General features: G+C 36.2%; 1 protein-coding gene across 1 annotated transcript in view; it reads right to left on the bottom strand.

Annotated features, from left to right (window-relative positions):
- Positions 1 to 18,508, bottom strand: part of LOC100377914 (equilibrative nucleobase transporter 1-like) — a 34,893-nt gene extending 16,385 nt beyond the window's left edge. Inside the window, exons 1-5 of the mRNA XM_085500894.1 lie at positions 17,956 to 18,508; positions 8,436 to 8,482; positions 8,077 to 8,153; positions 7,847 to 7,939; positions 379 to 586 (exon numbers count right to left, since the gene is read on the bottom strand). Coding sequence (XP_085357020.1) covers positions 379 to 586; positions 7,847 to 7,939; positions 8,077 to 8,153; positions 8,436 to 8,482; positions 17,956 to 18,407 — 877 coding nt within the window. The 5' untranslated portion in view covers positions 18,408 to 18,508. The remainder of the gene's footprint in view (positions 1 to 378; positions 587 to 7,846; positions 7,940 to 8,076; positions 8,154 to 8,435; positions 8,483 to 17,955) is intronic.
- Positions 18,509 to 19,522: the final 1,014 nt, after the last annotated feature.

The raw sequence follows: 19,522 nt of genomic DNA, 5'->3' as shown, positions 1-19,522 counted from the left end.
TTGAAGATGAAATACATTTCATTACATCCTGTAAACTCTATAATACAGATCGTGAGAAACTATATATGGTCTTCACTGAACAATTTCCAGATTTCCAGTCTGCCAGTAATATTGAAAAATTTAAGTATATCATGAATACATCAGAAATAAAACTCATTAAACATGTTATTACCTATCTTAAATCATCTTATACTTTACATGCTAACTTCCAAGCACAATGAAAATGTTCTTCTCTTAGTACTGTACCTAGTAGTAGTGTGTCTTAATATTATTAATATTATTAATAGTGAATGATGTGCACTGTGGTCACGCAGACTCATATTTACACCGATACTTCCTGAGGCCAAAACAACTGAGTGCAAGAAAGACGTGACTCACCGGTACCTTTGTAATCATATTCTTTTAGCCGCACACATTCCTCATCAAACAGTTCGGGATAATATTTCGGTTTTTCTGTGTTGGGAGGAGGCCATGGAACTTTTTCCATGGGCACTACGTAATATGTATTCAGTACAAATAGGCATGACGTCAAGAAAAGTAGTACAACAAACTGTGACTGCATTGAAATGCCAATTTCGTGTAGTTTCTGTAAAACAAAAACAGTAATCATTTACACCAGAAAAAGTTGTACAAAAATTAAATATTATAGTATATTTTATTTATCACGAAGTCACGTATCAAATACTGATGATACAAGTTCATTTCTTTTGTTTAGTGTGGAGTGGTGAGGTATAAAAATTATAAATTTTTCCTTCAAACATAGAATGCATCGTTTGCTGGAGCTACTGCTAGTTTTCCATGTTATTCTGTGCTCAATATTTTTTTCTTTGAGTGACCAAACATGTTTACTTAGTTCTGTCGCATTTCCAGAGGCCTGATTACGAAATGAGGCAGTGTGGTTTCTGTACCTTGTTTTGAATTCATTTCCAGCGAGACCGACGTACGTTTCGCTAGTTTGTTTGTCTAAGCGCGTAACTTCCGCTTGGTATATCACGCCGGACTGCAAACACTTCCCGTCCAGTGGACATGCGGTTTTTTTCTGACAATTGCATAGTTTGTTGACTTTCGTTTTATCAGTTGTGGTGCTCTTATCAGTCGCGAGTTGCCGTTTGTTTTTACTGTTGGTGGTATCTTTTATATTGTTCATACAGCTATAGCTGACTTTGATGGTATTTCGGTTGAATATTTTCCTGAGATTATTGCCAGTCGGGAAACACTTATCAATTAAATCCAGGAATCGCTTGCCGATACTGTTACGGACGTTGTAGTTATATGGTGGGTTGTACCAAAGGACATTACTGCGTGGCCGTTTTTTTTACCCTTCTCCGTGGGGGGCTCAAACTTTAATTGGTGGTTGTAGCCGCTTTCACGTAGAGCTCTTTGGTAGGGTGGCGCCGCGGTGTCAAACATCTTTTTATCTGACGATATAGATTGAAAATCGCCTGTTAATCCCGGCCGGAATATTCTTTGTGATGGTGGGTGGGTGGTTACTTTCCTTGTGCACGTATACCAAGTTGGCGTTGGCCTTTGTAAAAGGGCTGTATGAGCCCTCAATGAGGTTTAGCGTGACATCAAGGAAGTTGACTATTTTCTTATTCGCTGCGATCGCGATCTTCAGACCGTGGTTTTTGAATGCGCGACAGATATCTTTTTTGATCTGTTCAGTCTCTTTGGGTGTGGCGTCTAAGGCGACTAAACCGTCATCTCTGTAGAGACCGATCCGGATGTTCTTCCCTAACCGTGCTCTAAGTTGTGATAGTAGTGTGATAGGTATTTTTGATGGTTAAAACCTTTCACTTAGGTAACCGGGATTCGGTCGTTTCCACGCTAGGCTGACAAAAACACACACAAGCTTCGTTCATGTTCCCAAACGATTCTCTGCCAAGTCCCTGGTTTTCACCCGAGACAGCATTAAATCACTTTTTATTTCTTGTCACTCCTTAACCAATTACAATCAGTATAAGAGACTCCAAGGCCTTGCCTTCCAACAAACAACCAATCACATGAAAGTTTTACACATCATAATCAATTAATTACTCGTCAAGCTGTCTAGAGAAAACATTTCTATACATTGTCAACACTAACTAATATTGATGGGGTAATAGTCTCGCACTAACATTCCACAAAGATACCACCTTAGTTAAAATCGCAAACAAAATTGGTTTAGAATTACAGCTACTGTATTGTATCTTAAAAACTGCAGAGTCATAATATGTTTTTGGTTGATTTCGACCAGCTCGCCATCTGGTCTTGTCATTAACCTTTATCAGTATATGTCATGGCAACCACTGTCAAACTGACTGAAATATAAATCATGATAGTAGGAAGCAGCCCACAAGTTCACAGGTCTCTGCGCCGTCAAAACTTCCCATCGTGACATCAAACGTATTGGAGCCCTTCTTTTGCCACGGTGATTGATTGTGGATCAACAATGTTTGTTTGGCGTGAGAGATTATGTTTATTTCTTCATCCGGGATGTTATCATAAGCTGAGGCGAAACGCAATGCTTTGCTCAGTAGATCTTCGCTTATGGATGGGTAGAATTCCACGACGTCAAAACAAATAAAGTTATAGCATGCCTTGTTATCGATATTATCAAACCATTTGATTACGGAAGACGTATTTTTCCACTGATGGATACCAGTGGCTGTGATGATCTTTTTGTTTATTCGGTCCAGGATTTGTTTGCTTATTTTCCCTATTTCAGATTTCGATGCACGATGCACGATGGGTTATTCGCGAAGTTTGGTTTGTGGTCTTTTAGGGTTATATAAGCATCCTTCTTCGCACTGACGTCTATTCGGTCGTCAATTTCCAATGACTGGGCGATTTTCTTTTCAATTTGCGTGATTTTAGCAGCGGTAGCGTCGGTAGATATTTTGTATGATTTCGTCACGTTCTTCTCTAGGAGTTTACTATAAGCAGACGTTTCCATTTTATAAAAGTTCGTGGTTTTATCAGCTGGAATTAACAGTTTTTTCTCATTTAAAATAGTGTCAACATCGTTGTTAAGTTTTTTGAGAAAAACACTACTCACGGGTTTAAACTTGGTGGATGTTATGATGCTTAGCATTCCATCTTCGAATTCTTTTAACTCTTCTATATGTGGCGGGTTTTTTGTTGAATTAAAACCGAAGGTATGTTTACTGGACGAGGATCGATTCGGGTACAGAAAGAAGTATATATAAACAGCACTGTTTCGTGAGGTACAAGTACCTCACTCATCAGGAGCTTTATGTTTAATAATTCACTGCACCAAAGAGCATACTTTATAAGCTTCGAAAATTAACATATTAATTAAAATTAAATAGAAAGTTTATTAAGTTATTAAGAGGTTTAAGAAAAAGGCCATTATGCCAAACACTATCAAAGGCCTTTCGAAGATCAATAAAGCAGGCATACAATTTATTGCCCTTTTTATTGTTATGGTAAATATATTTGTTGATAAGCGTTTTTAAGATGAAAATGTTGTCTGTCGTCCTACATTCACGCCTAAATCCAAATTGGTTATTTGAAAGAATGTTTTTTTGTTCTAAGAAAGAAGTCAACCTATTATTCAGAATACTATTGAATAATTTTCCCAGACAGCTAGAGATAGCTATTCCCCTGTAATTTGACGGGGAGCACTTAGATCCTGATTTATGTATGGGTACTAGAAGGCTCGTACTCCAAGACTGAGGGTAGGTATTTGTGTTATAGATAATATTGAAAAGCTTATGTAATGCATCTACAAAATAATGTTGGCCATATTTCAACATTTCGTTACAAATTGCATCCTTGGCAGTGGATTTATTATTTTTAAGTAAGTTAATGGCTTTCCTAATTTCATATTTAACAATTGACGAGTCTAACACTGTGTTGTACTCGGCCTTCTCTTCTTCATTTTCCAGATCAAATAGCTCCAGCAAACGGTGCATTTTTCTGTTTGAAGGAAAAATTTATCATAATTTTTAGACCCCACCACTCTACGCTAAACAAAAGAAATGAACTCGTGTCATCATGCCGACACAGATCAAAAGCTCTAATATGTAACAATTAAACTTTCTATTTAATTTTAATTAATATGTTAATTTGCGAAGCTTATAATGTATGCTCTTTGGTGCAGTGAATTATTAAACATAAAGCTCCTGATGAGTGAGGTACTTGTACCTTACGAAACAGTGCTGTCGAGTTTCAATATTCATGTAGTTGTGTATTAATTCCTCTATCACCGTATTCACCCGCTCTACATATACTTTGTATTGAGCACTTTTGTTTTGGAATCGACTTTCGTATCTACACTATATATATATATATATATACTACTCAAAACAATTTAAGGAACACCTGAGTTTTTACATCAAATACGTTTGGATCATGTTTAAACGATGCCATGTAATCCCAATATTGCCACAATGTCAGTTTTTAATCTGCCACACATGTATAAATTCTTTCTTAACCCAATAGCTGAGAATAGGTGCGCCCTCAATTTCACTGTTACGTATTCTTTCACGGGAAAATCAGGTGAGAAGATGGAACATTGCTCATCACACACCTGCTCTAATTCTTATGCTTTGAAGAATGTTGATTTTTCTCTGTACGTAATGCATCCTTGTGATCACATCTGCCAATTATGGTAATGAGAATACACTCACTAATGGCTTTTGCAAGCATGCCTCCACGTCGAATTTAACAATTGAAGAGAGAGTGAGGGCCATAGGCTGGTTGAATGAAGATATTTCCTTGCCAGAAGCTACAAGAAGGCTAAATGTGAGCCCATCTGTTATTCACAGACTATCCCAGCGCGTCAGAGAAACCCATACAGTACATGGCAGACCAATGTCAGGTCGTCCACGTGTCACAACTTCTGCTGAGGACCGCTATCTCCTTATCTCAGCCCTTCGTAGCCGAACCGTAACTGACAATTCCTTACTAGGACCCTCAGAGCAGCACCTCGTACCATGGACGTACGTCCATGCTCGTACCAACTGTGCGGAACCGTCTGAGGGCCAGAAATGCCAGGCTGTTAGGCCAGTCCTTCTCCCACGCCACAGAACTGCTCGTTTAGACTGGGCTTGACAACATATTCGTTGGACACGTCGGCAATGGTCTTCTGTCGTCTTCACAGATGAGTCAAGATTCATTTTGCTGGTCGTATTCTTGTCTATAGACGCCCTGGTGAACGCTTCACTGATGCCACCATCAGACAGCACAACCAGTTTAGTGGTGGCAGGATCATGGTATGGGTGGCTTCAGCTACTACCAAAGGACCCCTCTCCATGTTATTGATGGCAACTTAACTGCATTACGTTACAGAGACGAGATCCTGCGACCTATTGTGTTACTTGTCTACAGAAGATGGGAGCTGCGGCAGTCCTACAAGATGATAATGCCAGACCACACCGTGCACGTGTTGTCACAGATTTTCTACGCCAACACAACATCAACAGAATGGCCTGCTTATTCACCTGACATGGTACCAATTGAACAGTTGTGGGATGAACTTGGTCTTCGTGTTATGGGCAATCATCCCCCACCAGTGGATCGTCGTTAGCTAGCTCAATGGCTGATCCAGGAGCGGCAAGCGATACCACAACGTTCACTGCAGAGATGAGTGACATCCATGACGGGATGCTGTTTTGCATGTGTTACTGCAAGAGGTGGTCACACCCATTATTGAAATGTTCCATGAACTGGGGTTTTCATTTTCAACCCTTGTCTCTTTCAGAACTCGTAATGTGTAATGATTACATGCATTCCTTATCATCTGCTTCATTGTGCAGATGTTTCACGTCAATTATGTGACCAAATGGGTTATCTGAAATAAAGGATCTTGCTGTAACTGAGAATATTCAATTGTTCCTTAAACTGTTTTGAGTAGAATATATAAATGCTGTACACAAGAGATGTAATTATGATAGGAAGGGTTTATGGCACATGCACTAAACGTACAAATGTCTGTAAGTAACTAGTGCTGAATGTATATGTATTGTAAACTATACAATGAACTGCGTGAGGTCATGGCCGGTATTTAAGTTATTTTATTTATTTAGACGGCATGTTTCCACGTTGTTGTTGCTCGTAATTTTCCCCAACAAAGAGAGTAAAGGCTTTGGGTGAAATCTGTCAAGCGGATGCTCGTTCAATCAAAGCCGAGCCCGGCAACAACGAGCATTTAACTCCGCGCTGTACTGCCAACACTTTATTTCAGGTACCGAACACCATTCCCACACTCACACAAGTAGTCCTGGGATTTCAGTTATTATATTGTCCTTTTTTTTTTTTTTTTTTTTACAGATATTCGCGTGGTGTGGCCGCGTTTAAGGGCGGGTTATTCTGCTGGAGACAAGAACCACACCAAATATTTTATGTTTCTATTTATGTATACATATAACATGTATTGAACTATATTCGTATCCATCAATCTAAATTATCCCCGTGCTACAGGGATTGTGTAATTTTAACTGCCCGTGAGGTGGCAAAAATATTGAATATTATTGGATGTTTTAACCTGAACCCGTTACATCCTTACAACACTATGAAGAAACGTATCATTTCTTCATAGTAGTAATAAATTATGTGTTAAAGCATGGAGGTAAATTAAAGTAACTATTCCATACAATGTGTTCTGGAATAAACCATATATTATAAGTAGTTTACGTGTACCAGACACATACGACTGTCGACCTTGGTTGAATCACGGTAATAATTGAAGACATTAAAATCCAATTTGCTGCAGACAATTTAATAATACTAAGTGGTTTTCATTACTGTCATCAAAATATATAAAATAAGTAGGCCATTTCCTGCATAACATTCATTAATTTTACGCTCACTTTGTAAACTTAGAGGCCTTCCTTAGACTAAAATTGTTTATTTTTCGATTCAATCACTCCATGTGTATCTTTTTATCTGAGACTAGCAAGTATATTCCATTGGCTCAGTAGACTAAAAAAACACGTTTTTTTATGTACAGTGTGATGGCAATACAGAGCGCCCTCTGTAACTAGATAACGAGTACCCACACATGGAGCTAAAATGGAGTACTAGTATTCGTTCCTTGATGTTCAGACTTTCAATTCGGAGTTTCAGCAATGTGAGATGAGTGTAGATGAGATTGAATAGACAATAAACATTTCGTGATTTAGCTACATGCATGTATACACACGTACTCCATAGCAAGTGTATGAATCGAATATACGAAGCTTACACTCACTGCGATTCATTTTAAAGCTGTTAGTTAAGCTTCGATGAATACCATCGCTGCCAGAGTTTACGCGTATCAAAATGCTTGTATTGTTAACAATGTGTGACGTAGGTCAACCATTGTTGATGTGCATTAGTGTTTGAACGCAAATCACCTGATGTATTTATAATCCATAGACACATTGTTCTATTTAGCTAAATATTGAACTTGTATGTTCGCCTCGTCATACATTGGCGCGGGTTGCTTTATATATGGCAGTAACTGTAAGAGTGCAAATGTGACGTGATGAGATCGAATGCGGTAGACGTCAATCAATGTAGGTTATGTGATAAGCATTATGTCGCAAGCTATGTCCTTGTCTACTTGCAAACAACTTGAACGTTGAGGAATCGAAGTACCCCAACTAAAATTAACCTGCTATCGATTATTTCGCGATAAAATTAGGTCTGTGGTCCAGTTTTCCTAAATCGAGGCGCACTCGAGTTGTTATATTTTATGCTATTGATTCTTTCTCTCTTGTTCTAAAATGTAATTGATGCACAGAATGACCAGATGCATGAGTATTTTTTTTTTGGAACTGAGACCTCGGGTCTAAATATACCCCTATGAATAGACTCCATGTAGTTCCAATTTGAGATATGTATATTGTATCATACAAACCTGGACAATGAGGAACACAGTTGTGGACATCATACACGCCCCATTCAAGACAGATACCAGTGTGTAACGCCAATTCGGAAACATGTTTGCGACCTGTTGAGTGTAATAATATCACAAGACACCTGTTACACATTGTCTTGACTAAAATAATCATATTTTCACATTTAACATGTTATATCTGTCTCATGACTCGACTCGGGACATCGTGTTGTTACTTTGCATCGACTTACCTCAAATAAACTAACCAATATCGGAGCACCAATAACCCCAAGCATCGCCGTTGCTGGGAAAATTAGATCTGGGTTTTCTGTGAAACAAGACAGATAAATAATGTTAGTCGTGTATTCATTAAACTTGGATTACATGTCAGTGTTCCTGCCGTGATGTGAACACGTGTATGGTTGTAAAATTAATTTCATGATATCATTCCAGAATCCAAGTGCGCGTAGAATGACGTAACAGACTGGAGACAAGCCTGAATAGCTGCATTATTGACTAGTTGATGTCGTCAGCTTAAAACATATTCTTGACGCGCAAAATGCCAAGAATGAGACCCGGATATACAAAAATACACGAATAATTTGCTCACCTCTTGATGAAAATATCAGAATGATTATTGCAATTTCGAAAATAAAACTGAAAAGAAAAGAAAATATGAGATACATATTTATCAAATTGAATATAATTAATCTAAACAACGTCTCTAATTGTATTACATATTGTATGATGATTGTATCCTATCGAGGTCTGTGCTATTAGGGTTATTTGGTTAATAAATAAATGTAATGATATATACAAAAAAGTCATGTAGGTTGTGATTTATGGTAAAGTCTCACACAAACTAGTACTTATCTGGTGAAATAATTTATCGCGCATGCGCTTTGAATTACTGGTACTGGTATTTGTATTACATTAGAAGCCACTTACTAAACGCAAATGTTTGGGTATTAGTTATCAGTGAACACAATTATGCAGTGTGGTATAAAATAATGGGCCCATAACATGTTATGAAAAAATGATGTTTCACGGCGAATTCTATAGAACTGAACTATACAACTGATAAATCATTGTTTTATTTCTGAAACCCAGATTTCAAGAATAATTTTAAACATCACAAAATACTATCCTATCAGACATCATCTATAAACTGTTTTGCTATGGTAAATGTGGGATATGGGGAAAAATGAACTGGAAAATAATGATGATTTATAACCAACCAAGTGTGATTGTAGTATTTTGCCACTTGTTTTTAATATACGTTTCACGTGGGAAGCTAGCATGGTTGTCCATAAACAAATGAGGGTATTCTTGTTAACTCCAAGTAAGAACCACAAAAGACTCGAATGGACATCCTCCACATCTTATCTATACGTGTTACATGTCATCAAATGCCATTCCCATAAATAATGATTGTTGTTAATTATAAGTCGAGTAATTTTTTAAGATTTTCATTTTTTCTTTTCAATATTCCATTGGCATTGAAAACTATTCTCAGATAATTAGTTTTTAACTATGTTGATTTGTTTCTTCATAGAAAAATATATTATTACTTTATTATTAACATTAGTAGACAGTTAGATTTATTAAATATCATGATATTTGTGTTTTGATGGTTAACTGAGAAATGATTCATAGTAAACCTGACTTGGTTTCAGATAAGATAACTACGTACAGGTGGAAATTGACTTTATTGTATTTTCAAAATTAGTGGGTGACATATAGCAGAATTTAAAATAATGGGAAGGGTATTATTACGGATTACGATGCTGTCTTTGAAAATAACTGTTTTGTTAACCAATCTTTCATTTTCATTTTGTATTTCCTTTTCTGTACATATCTTTTGTATGAGTCACCTGTTATCCTTGAATTTAATAAAATTTAATAACACTTTATTTGTCAAGAATAAATGCATCAGACCGACAATAAATCTTTTTCTGACATGTTGTATGATTACCACTCTAACACATGAGGAACTTGAAGGCGTAGACGTTGTGGGCGCTTGGCAGGCTTCACTTACACTGTGGGGATACTACGTGAACCAATTCAAAGAACGCAACCAGAGATTCCTCACATATATTCATTTAGTACTTATTTATTTTATAGTTTAGCTTGTATCGGTTTACAATCTAGACTTTACAAACATTTCTTGTATACAAACAATGAACTCGTAGTCTACACTGATAAAATCAATCAAACTAACAGATGTTTGGACAGTGATATCTTCTTAGAAACAATGAACTCGTAGTCTACACTGATAAAATCAATCAAACTAACAGATGTTTGGACAGTGATATCTTCTTAGAAACAATGAACTCGTAGTCTACACTGATAAAATCAATCAAACTAACAGATGTTTGGACAGTGATATCTTCTTCTTAAAAACAATGAACTCGTAGTCTACACTGATAAAATCAATCAAACTAACAGATGTTTAGACAGTGATATCGTCTTCTTAGAAACAATGAACTCGTAGTCTACACTGATAAAATCAATCAAACTAACAGATGTTTAGACAGTGATATCTTCTTCTTAGAAACAATGAACTCGTAGTCTACACTGATAAAATCAATCAAACTAACAGATGTTTGGACAGTGATATCTTCTTAGAAACAATGAACTCGTAGTCTACACTGATAAAATCAATCAAACTAACAGATGTTTAGACAGCGATATCTTCTTCTTAAAAACAATGAACTCGTAGTCTACACTGATAAAATCAATCAAACTAACAGATGTTTAGACAGTGATATCTTCTTAGAAACAATGAACTCGTAGTCTACACTGATAAAATCAATCAAACTAACAGATGTTTAGACAGCGATATCTTCTTCTTAGAAACAATGAACTCGTAGTCTACACTGATAAAATCAATCAAACTAACAGATGTTTAGACAGTGATATCTTCTTAGAAACAATGAACTCGTAGTCTACACTGATAAAATCAATCAAACTAACAGATGTTTAGACAGCGATATCTTCTTCTTAGAAACAATGAACTCGTAGTCTACACTGATAAAATCAATCAAACTAACAGATGTTTAGACAGCGATATCTTCTTCTTAGAAACAATGAACTCGTAGTCTACACTGATAAAATCAATCAAACTAACAGATGTTTAGACAGTGATATCTTCTTAGAAACAATGAACTCGTAGTCTACACTGATAAAATCAATCAAACTAACAGATGTTTAGACAGTGATATCTTCTTAGAAACAATGAACTCGTAGTCTACACTGATAAAATCAATCAAACTAAAAGATGTTTAGACAGTGATATCTTCTTAGAAACAATGAACTCGTAGTCTACACTGATAAAATCAATCAAACTAACAGATGTTTGGACAGTGATATCTTCTTCTTAGAAACAATGAACTCGTAGTCTACACTGATAAAATCAATCAAACTAACAGATGTTTAGACAGTGATATCTTCTTCTTAGAAACAATGAACTCGTAGTCTACACTGATAAAATCAATCAAACTAACAGATGTTTGGACAGTGATATCTTCTTCTTAGAAACAATGAACTCGTAGTCTACACTGATAACATCAATCAACTAACAGATGTTTAGACAGTGATATCTTCTTCTTAGAAACAATGAACTCGTAGTCTACACTGATAAAATCAATCAAACTAACAGATGTTTAGACAGTGATATCTTCTTCTTAGAAACAATGAACTCGTAGTCTACACTGATAAAATCAATCAAACTAACAGATGTTTGGACAGTGATATCTTCTTCTTAGAAACAATGAACTCGTAGTCTACACTGATAAAATCAATCAAACTAACAGATGTTTGGACAGTGATATCTTCTTCTTAGAAACAATGAACTCGTAGTCTACACTGATAAAATCAATCAAACTAACAGATGTTTAGACAGTGATATCTTCTTAGAAACAATGAACTCGTAGTCTACACTGATAAAATCAATCAAACTAACAGATGTTTGTACTGTGATATCTTCTTCTTAGAAACAATGAACTCGTAGTCTACACTGATAAAATCAATCAAACTAACAGATGTTTAGACAGTGATATCTTCTTCTTAGAAACAATGAACTCGTAGTCTACACTGATAAAATCAATCAAACTAACAGATGTTTGGACAGTGATATCTTCTTCTTAAAAACAATGAACTCGTAGTCTACACTGATAAAATCAATCAAACTAACAGATGTTTGGACAGTGATATCTTCTTCTTAGAAACAATGAACTTGTAGTCTACACTGATAAAATCAATCAAACTAACAGATGTTTGGACAGTGATATCTTCTTAGAAACAATGAACTCGTAGTCTACACTGATAAAATCAATCAAACTAACAGATGTTTGGACTGTGATATCTTCTTCTTAAAAGGAAAAATTATATTGTCTGAAGGTCAGTGCCAATGGCAAAATAAAAGAGGGACTTGAACAAATTAAAAAGAGAGCATGTTTTTCTTTGAAACAAAAATTGGCTTTGATCAATTCAAACATTTTACTTTTTTCTCACTTTTTGACAAATTTATCAGACCGTCTTTAGTTTCTAGATGTGGCGTCTGGGTTGGATGAAATTCAAATCCGCAATTATACATGTATATCAATCCATAATTGTTTCTGTAGATCTTTGTAAGGCGTCTCTCAAAATACATCCATAATGGGAATTAATAGTGAGCTTGACAGTCATACGAAAGTGAGAACACACGAAAAACATTGCAAAGTGTTTGTTTTTTCTCGTCTCAATACATTTATAGAAGAAAACTTCTGTTTGTCAGGTCTTACGTTTTTAAGTTGTATCGTCATTATAACAATAAACCATTTACTCAATCAAACACTACTTGCTTACGTTTCTGTCTATGTTCGCAATAATGCGAAGCACAATGAAATTATGTACAGTGACTGTGATTTGAACATTCTAAATATAGGATGGAAACCCGATGGAGAATAAAAATAGAGAAGGAAGCTATTTTTCTGTCCGGGTTTCTATGCAGAAGTTGGTACGCGCACAGCCCCAAAACGTTAGCCCGTGCTAAGAAAACTTGCGTGAATAGGACTTTCTTCATTTGTATTTTTCCTGGTTACTGTACAACCGTCTTTCCGCTATGTACTGGTACGCATGGTAACAGATTCAGGCATTCATATGTGCCGTCCAAAGTTCGTGACCCGGCAGATTTATAAAACCCTTGTTTTAATTTCATGTTTCTCATTATATATACAAATTACTAAATCCGATATCACGGGTCACTCGCCAGAAATCCTAAATATATTAAAACCGCATGGTCGCTATAAATCCTCCAAAATGTTGAAGCAATGTACAAAGTTTATCCCCGTCAGAATATCAACAAGTGTTGTTATTTCAGGTATATTGTCAAAGCACCTGGTATGTACAGATTAACTTGATAAATGACCTCTATTACTATGAGAAATATATTTCTATATCAATAGAGGTCAATTAAGATGTGTAATTAAAGATTCAAATTGTGGCAGTGCACATAAGAGGCTCGGGTTAACCCCTTGATATCCGTCTTTTCGGGTCACAGTCCTTCTATACGTGTATTTAGTTCGGGTCAAATCAAAATCACGTTAACCATGCTTCGGTCATATATTGGACACCATTTATACAAGCTTGTGGTTGCATATAATTTTAACCTCACTCTCGTTACAAAATACAGTGATTCCCATATTATATGACTCAAATGAAATCACCTATGTAAATCAATATTTCATTTCTATGCAGACATCTTGTATAATGATGAACAGTGAAAATTAAACGGTTTACAGTATTTTTATATTTTGTTTGTAATTCATTGTTCCTTCACGTCAATATGACAAAGTGGACTCTATTGCAAAAAAGATATTGTTATTATAAAGTAAAGTTCAAGTTTAAGAAACACCACGGGACAGAGGGGTGCTGTGATGACGTGGCCCGAAACAAATCAGTTCTAACTTACACCATATTAACCACTGAGAAGTCATAGTCACACATGTGTTATGACTTCACGCAATCTGAACAATAAACTGAAACTTTCGGGCAAGTTTTGCAGTGAGGAATTATTGATTTTCTCTCATTAATGCAAGGAATCATCACATGCAACATTTTCTCTAAACTGTAAGTGATGACAAAGTTTATTTTCCTTTCGAATCATGAAAAAGAAACTCAGAACGGGATTTTGAAATTTCACATACAAATCACCTTTTGTTTTAGATGGGTTGAAAAACTATCACACGTTTCTTACTCGGGTAAACGTTTTTGACGTAATGGTACAGGGGTTAACATTGACCGCGCACAGGTACGTTACTGAGGACGAAAGTATCCAACTTAATCATTCAACCAATCATATCTGTGTAGTTTGATTAAATGTAGTATTTTAAAATCAAGATGTTACTATCATTGGCCCTAAAGAATACATAGGGCGTATAGTCACGCAAATGTGTTCACGTTTTGTCAACGCTTTTGACAGTGTTGAACATACGAATTTGTAATACTTCAATGAAAAAGAAAAGCGAGTATCTCCAAAATCACTAGTTCAAGAAAATAACTACATTTTATGTTATGAAATTACTTATGATTTGATTATAGTGTCTGATAATTTTGCAATGTAAAGCATGAATGGAACAATATGCAAATGATGACCCGTCAGACTGCAGCGACATATGGCAATGGCATACAAACTAATATCCATACCTTGAACTAAGTAATGTAAATTACAAAATGAAATTATAGTGAACATACTTTCACAAGTAGTATTTTGCCGGATGTTACAGTCACGTACTTAAAGCCCAAGGTTACCAAGCATTCAATATTACTGCTGTTCGTTACAGTCGGCGATCTTTGCGCGCCTAGCACATGTTGGTTATGTGATATTACGTCATTGTCAAATTCTCTCGGTTGCACACGGTCAACAACTAATAATTACAAGTGTCATTTACTAGGGTTTTTACGCTGCATTTGTTAATAACCAGATGTGTAAATCGAAAAAGTACTATTTTAACCGAAGACATAAGTTGCCATGGCGGCATTATTAAAGCCCAAAATAGAATTAGAAAACTGGTAGGACTAGGGCTATATAATCTTGTGCGTTTACAATATGCTGGCGTTTACAATCATAAACATACTCACCAGCTGACTAAATAATTAACCCTATAATCATAGAGCTAAGCTCCATGCTATAATACATAGTGACATTTTACCAACAGCTGAAATTGCCATCGCGTGTTGTCAATTTCCAATCTAGCTATTATGAAATACACAATACACGCATTGTGATTCCCTTATGACAGCTGTTTTATTCATCATCGGGTTAGCAAATTGGGCGGAAATGACAAGGTTTCACGCAACGATATGTGAGGTATTATAATGATGCATCAATATATTTATATTGTATTAGTCATGTGTGCCACAAGAATACTTTATATATGCAAACGTTTGGTTTTATTTATTTGTCATTGTTGTCGTAGTTACAGGACTGTGATTTATCGTGAATTACGATACGTTATAGTAATTCGGTGCGCATGCGCATGTTCCCGATTTAACATCACGCCAAACGATTCGTGATGTGTGTACATACAATATGCAAAATGGAACAGCAAATTATTCGGACTATTCATTCTTATAATATTATAGGGTACGTAATTAGGCGGAAGCATCCCTCTGAATACCAGTAAAACAGTTTTGCATAATATTGGATTTATTTTGTTCACAATATTTTTATACCACGCAAACAAATGTTATTCACTGTTGCCTAGCAACCATATTAAAACCCAAGTGACCTAGACAACAGAGCATTTTGGGAAACCCACTAAGATGCTTGTAGATTAGCTTCCCCTAAATTTATATTGCGATCACTGAAGCAAGGTAACATATACATAGTCGATTTCGTAAACATATGAGCAATGTAACTATGTTGAAATTGTATCGTAAATCGTGTTCTATTGATAGAGAACTGAAAGAATCTGTTGTGGCACTGGACAACAACATTTCAACTAAATGTGGGGCTCTGATGTCACTCGGGTTTATTAAAATTCTTGTTTTCCTTATAAGATTATTATTGTTTATAACAACGCTTGACAAAAAAACATTTCACCAACACTCTCAAGAATGGTTCTTTTGTCACCGTTAGGTGACGTCACAAAAATCACGTAACAAAATATTCTATTTCGATTGGCCGTTGTAAATATCACGTGACAAACAAATGGCAACCTGTCATTGGTCAGTCACCGTTAGGTGACGTCATAAATGTCACGTACCAATGTATTAAATTTCGATTGGATGTTGCAATACTACTTGATTAAGATTAAAATCGAAGAGATCCCCGACCTGAGGATCCCCACGCACGAAGGACGTCCCCGAGACCTTACCCCTGTCTTTATGACGGAACTGTTCTGTTTTGGCGTTTTACAATTATGAACTAAAACGAACTAATCCTACTTATTGGTCTGATCTTTGACTTCGAGTGAGTCAGTTGATCCCCAAGTTTACTTCTCGCATTTGCCAAGCGAGAAATTCCCCCAACTTATGATTCGAACCAGGTCGATATATTACTTTTCTTTCCCCCCAAAAACTAAAACTATTCCCCGACTCCGAACTACGACCGGTTATATGGTGTTTAGAATCCAGGCAACTGTTGAAGACAAGTAAAGACCAAAGAAGAACTAAAGAACGCCAACAAAAAAAAACTGTAACTATTACCCATCCCCGAACTACGACCGGTTGTTCACTAGTAACGGTAAATTGTTAATCCACTGCGATTGTACTATGGAATTATGGGACATCATTGAAAACTTAGTTCATACATACGTATTTCTCTTTGTACTATATTAGACTAGTGAAGTTGGCATCGTGTCATTACAATATGCTGAATGTAGGTCAATCATTCGGGATAAAGCATATACATGTATTGTGTTATATAAACAGCCTGAGGAACCCAGACAGATAAATCGCTGTTCAGAGTCAACTATGACGAAGCCAGAGATGGTGAATTGCCAGAGTTACGGACATCGAGTTACAAAACGACCATGCCCATATGTAGATACCACGCCCACATTGTAAATCGACGTTCAATTAACAGTCTATAGCCAAGACTGTTTGGATAATAAAAAGCAAAAAAAAAAACAAAAAACGAACCTGCATCCCTACCTTAACTACGGGCAGCATAGATTATTTTGTTTTGTTTAACAAAGTATGTTACTCGTAACTCTAAGTTCGGTTAACTGTTAAAAGAAGTTCGAGTGACTACATGTGGACGTTCAACAAAAACAAAAACACACGAGTCTTTCATATAACTCGAAGACCTATTAACTGTTAATTTAGGAATTACATGAAATTACATGTTCAGTAATGCATTGCGTGTGGCCATGGCCGGAGGCACAGATACCAGGTCGTTCGGGCAGATAGCCAACATATGCTAAGTACCATCAATTTATTTTGTGACATCCTGATGTTTATAGCCATCATACGTCATACGTGCAGTACTGTGAAGACATTAATTATTCATTATTTTCGCTCATAAGTAAAATCCGCTAAATTAAACCCATGTTAACCTGTAAAATAACAATAGAACTCAATATTCCTCTTGCAAACTCACGAACTTAGACCCATGGAAGGTACTAGGACCTTCCATGTTAGACCCAAGTGAAATTGGCCAACATCAATGAAAATAAATGGTTTTACACTATTGTATACGCGGAATGACGGGTAATTTTGACGGATTGTGACGTTCGATACACTCTATTCATGAACAGAAACAATGCGGACTACAATGGATCTTCGTATTGTAATGAACTATCTAACCATGTTTTAACATGAACCCAAAGAAGTGTACATATCTATTTATATTTCACGACCAACCCGATTCAGTGCGTATAACCACAGTCCCTCTATCCCGGGACTGTGGTATTACAATGCAAAATGGAACGAACCGTTTACATTTAATTAAAAATATATGTAAGCGTTGAACTTAAGTCCACCGCGTATTAAAATATAATACCACTCACCTGAGTGCATAAAGCCAACCATTTTTATATAGATGGAGTAAATCAATATATATTAACATATTACACTGTATCAATCGAAATGCAGGATCTGGATATTATCATGTATTACCCTATATTTAGTATAATCATACATACCAACATATTAAGCGTGTTTTACGCGGGCCAAGTAAATCGTATACTGCACCAGTGGGGAAACACATCGACAGCGTTAATGACATTGCAATGGTAAACACAAGGTTCAAACGTTCATCCTGTGCGGAACAAGTACAGTACTCTCCATATACACCCACTGTATCGTATGTCGTCGCTATCGCTACGGGCGCAGTTTCATTGAAACGAACAGCCAATGTCGTCATACTATCCGTTTCATGGGCTGAGGTGTTCCAGGTGATCTGTTGACAGTCTGACGAGTCGGCGTGACACAGATCACTGTAAAATCCATCGGCTTTAAGCACCACAACCAACGAGGCCCATCCATAAGGGAGAGTAGTGAAGAATCCCTCGAGAACTGCTAGCGTTATGATCAGTACTTTCTTGTAGGCACTGCGTTGTTTTTTGCCTTGAAAGGCAAACAACTCAGGTGGCATGGCTAGATATTCATGTCGATTTGACCGACGTACCACAATTACTTACAGAAGACAACGAAAGTGGTTGATTCCAGAAAAAAATGTCATTCGCATCGGCTGTCGGTTAACAGAAGCTACTCATCATTGAATGAACGAACGACACTATAATGACAACATTGTAATTTTAATGTTATGTTAATACTCGCTGTCGTGGGTTATTGTACTTTGTCGTAGGGGGTTCAGCTGCCAATGCGGATCTATTTCATTTCAACAGATACTTACCTTAGTTGGTAACCATGGACATCAAAACAAAATGACGTTGTTCGATAATATTGACTAATCTGTCGGCTGCGGTGTACGGACACGTGACTGCAGATAATGTTTTATGGCTCAGCATCATACACTGGTACTCGATTCAAACACAACTTATAAAGCGGCCATAAAAACAACTATTTATTTATTTATTAATCAAGATTATTTAACACCAACAAAACTTACTTCAAAATAGAAAACAAAACATTTCCCCATTCTACCGTATGCGGCACACGTTACACGTAAAACTGAAAAATAAATGTTTGAGGCACAGGTTTCGAACTCACGCGCGCCTAATGATGTTATATTACCAGTTAACAGAACTTCGAGTTTCGGGCAATATACGTTTTTGTTTTTTGTCGAAAGTCCACGTTTAATAATAATAATAACTTTATTACACTACTAAAAACCTTCAGAGGGTTTTTGTATGGTAAGGAACATAAATACATACAATACATAAGAGATAAAAATAAAATGTTAGTAAAATAAAATAAAAAAATAAATTAATTACTTTCTGTGGTTTTAAAAATTGTGCTCTTTAAGTATTTTGCTAAAGCTATATTATTCTCCATAATCTTTTTAAATATGGAATTCACATCCATTGTGTAAATATTTATTGAACACTCATCAAACAGTTTTTTTCTTTGTTCTATATAGCCAGTACAAAATAGCAGGAAATGTTTTTCATCTCCTAATGCTTTAGTGTTACATTTATTACAGTGTCTATTTTCTAATTCTATTTTGGGATTTGTTCTTCTACCTAATTCTATTTCTAAGTTGTGGTCACTCAGACGGAATTTTGAAAGCATTTTCCTGAGGCTGAA

This window comes from Saccoglossus kowalevskii, chromosome 6 (genome assembly GCF_978046115.1).
Source record: "Saccoglossus kowalevskii chromosome 6, keSacKowa6.1, whole genome shotgun sequence".
Classification (NCBI taxonomy): Eukaryota; Metazoa; Hemichordata; class Enteropneusta; family Harrimaniidae; genus Saccoglossus; species Saccoglossus kowalevskii.
Note: the sequence above shows the minus strand (reverse complement) of the source record. Positions and strands in the feature narration are given on the sequence as shown.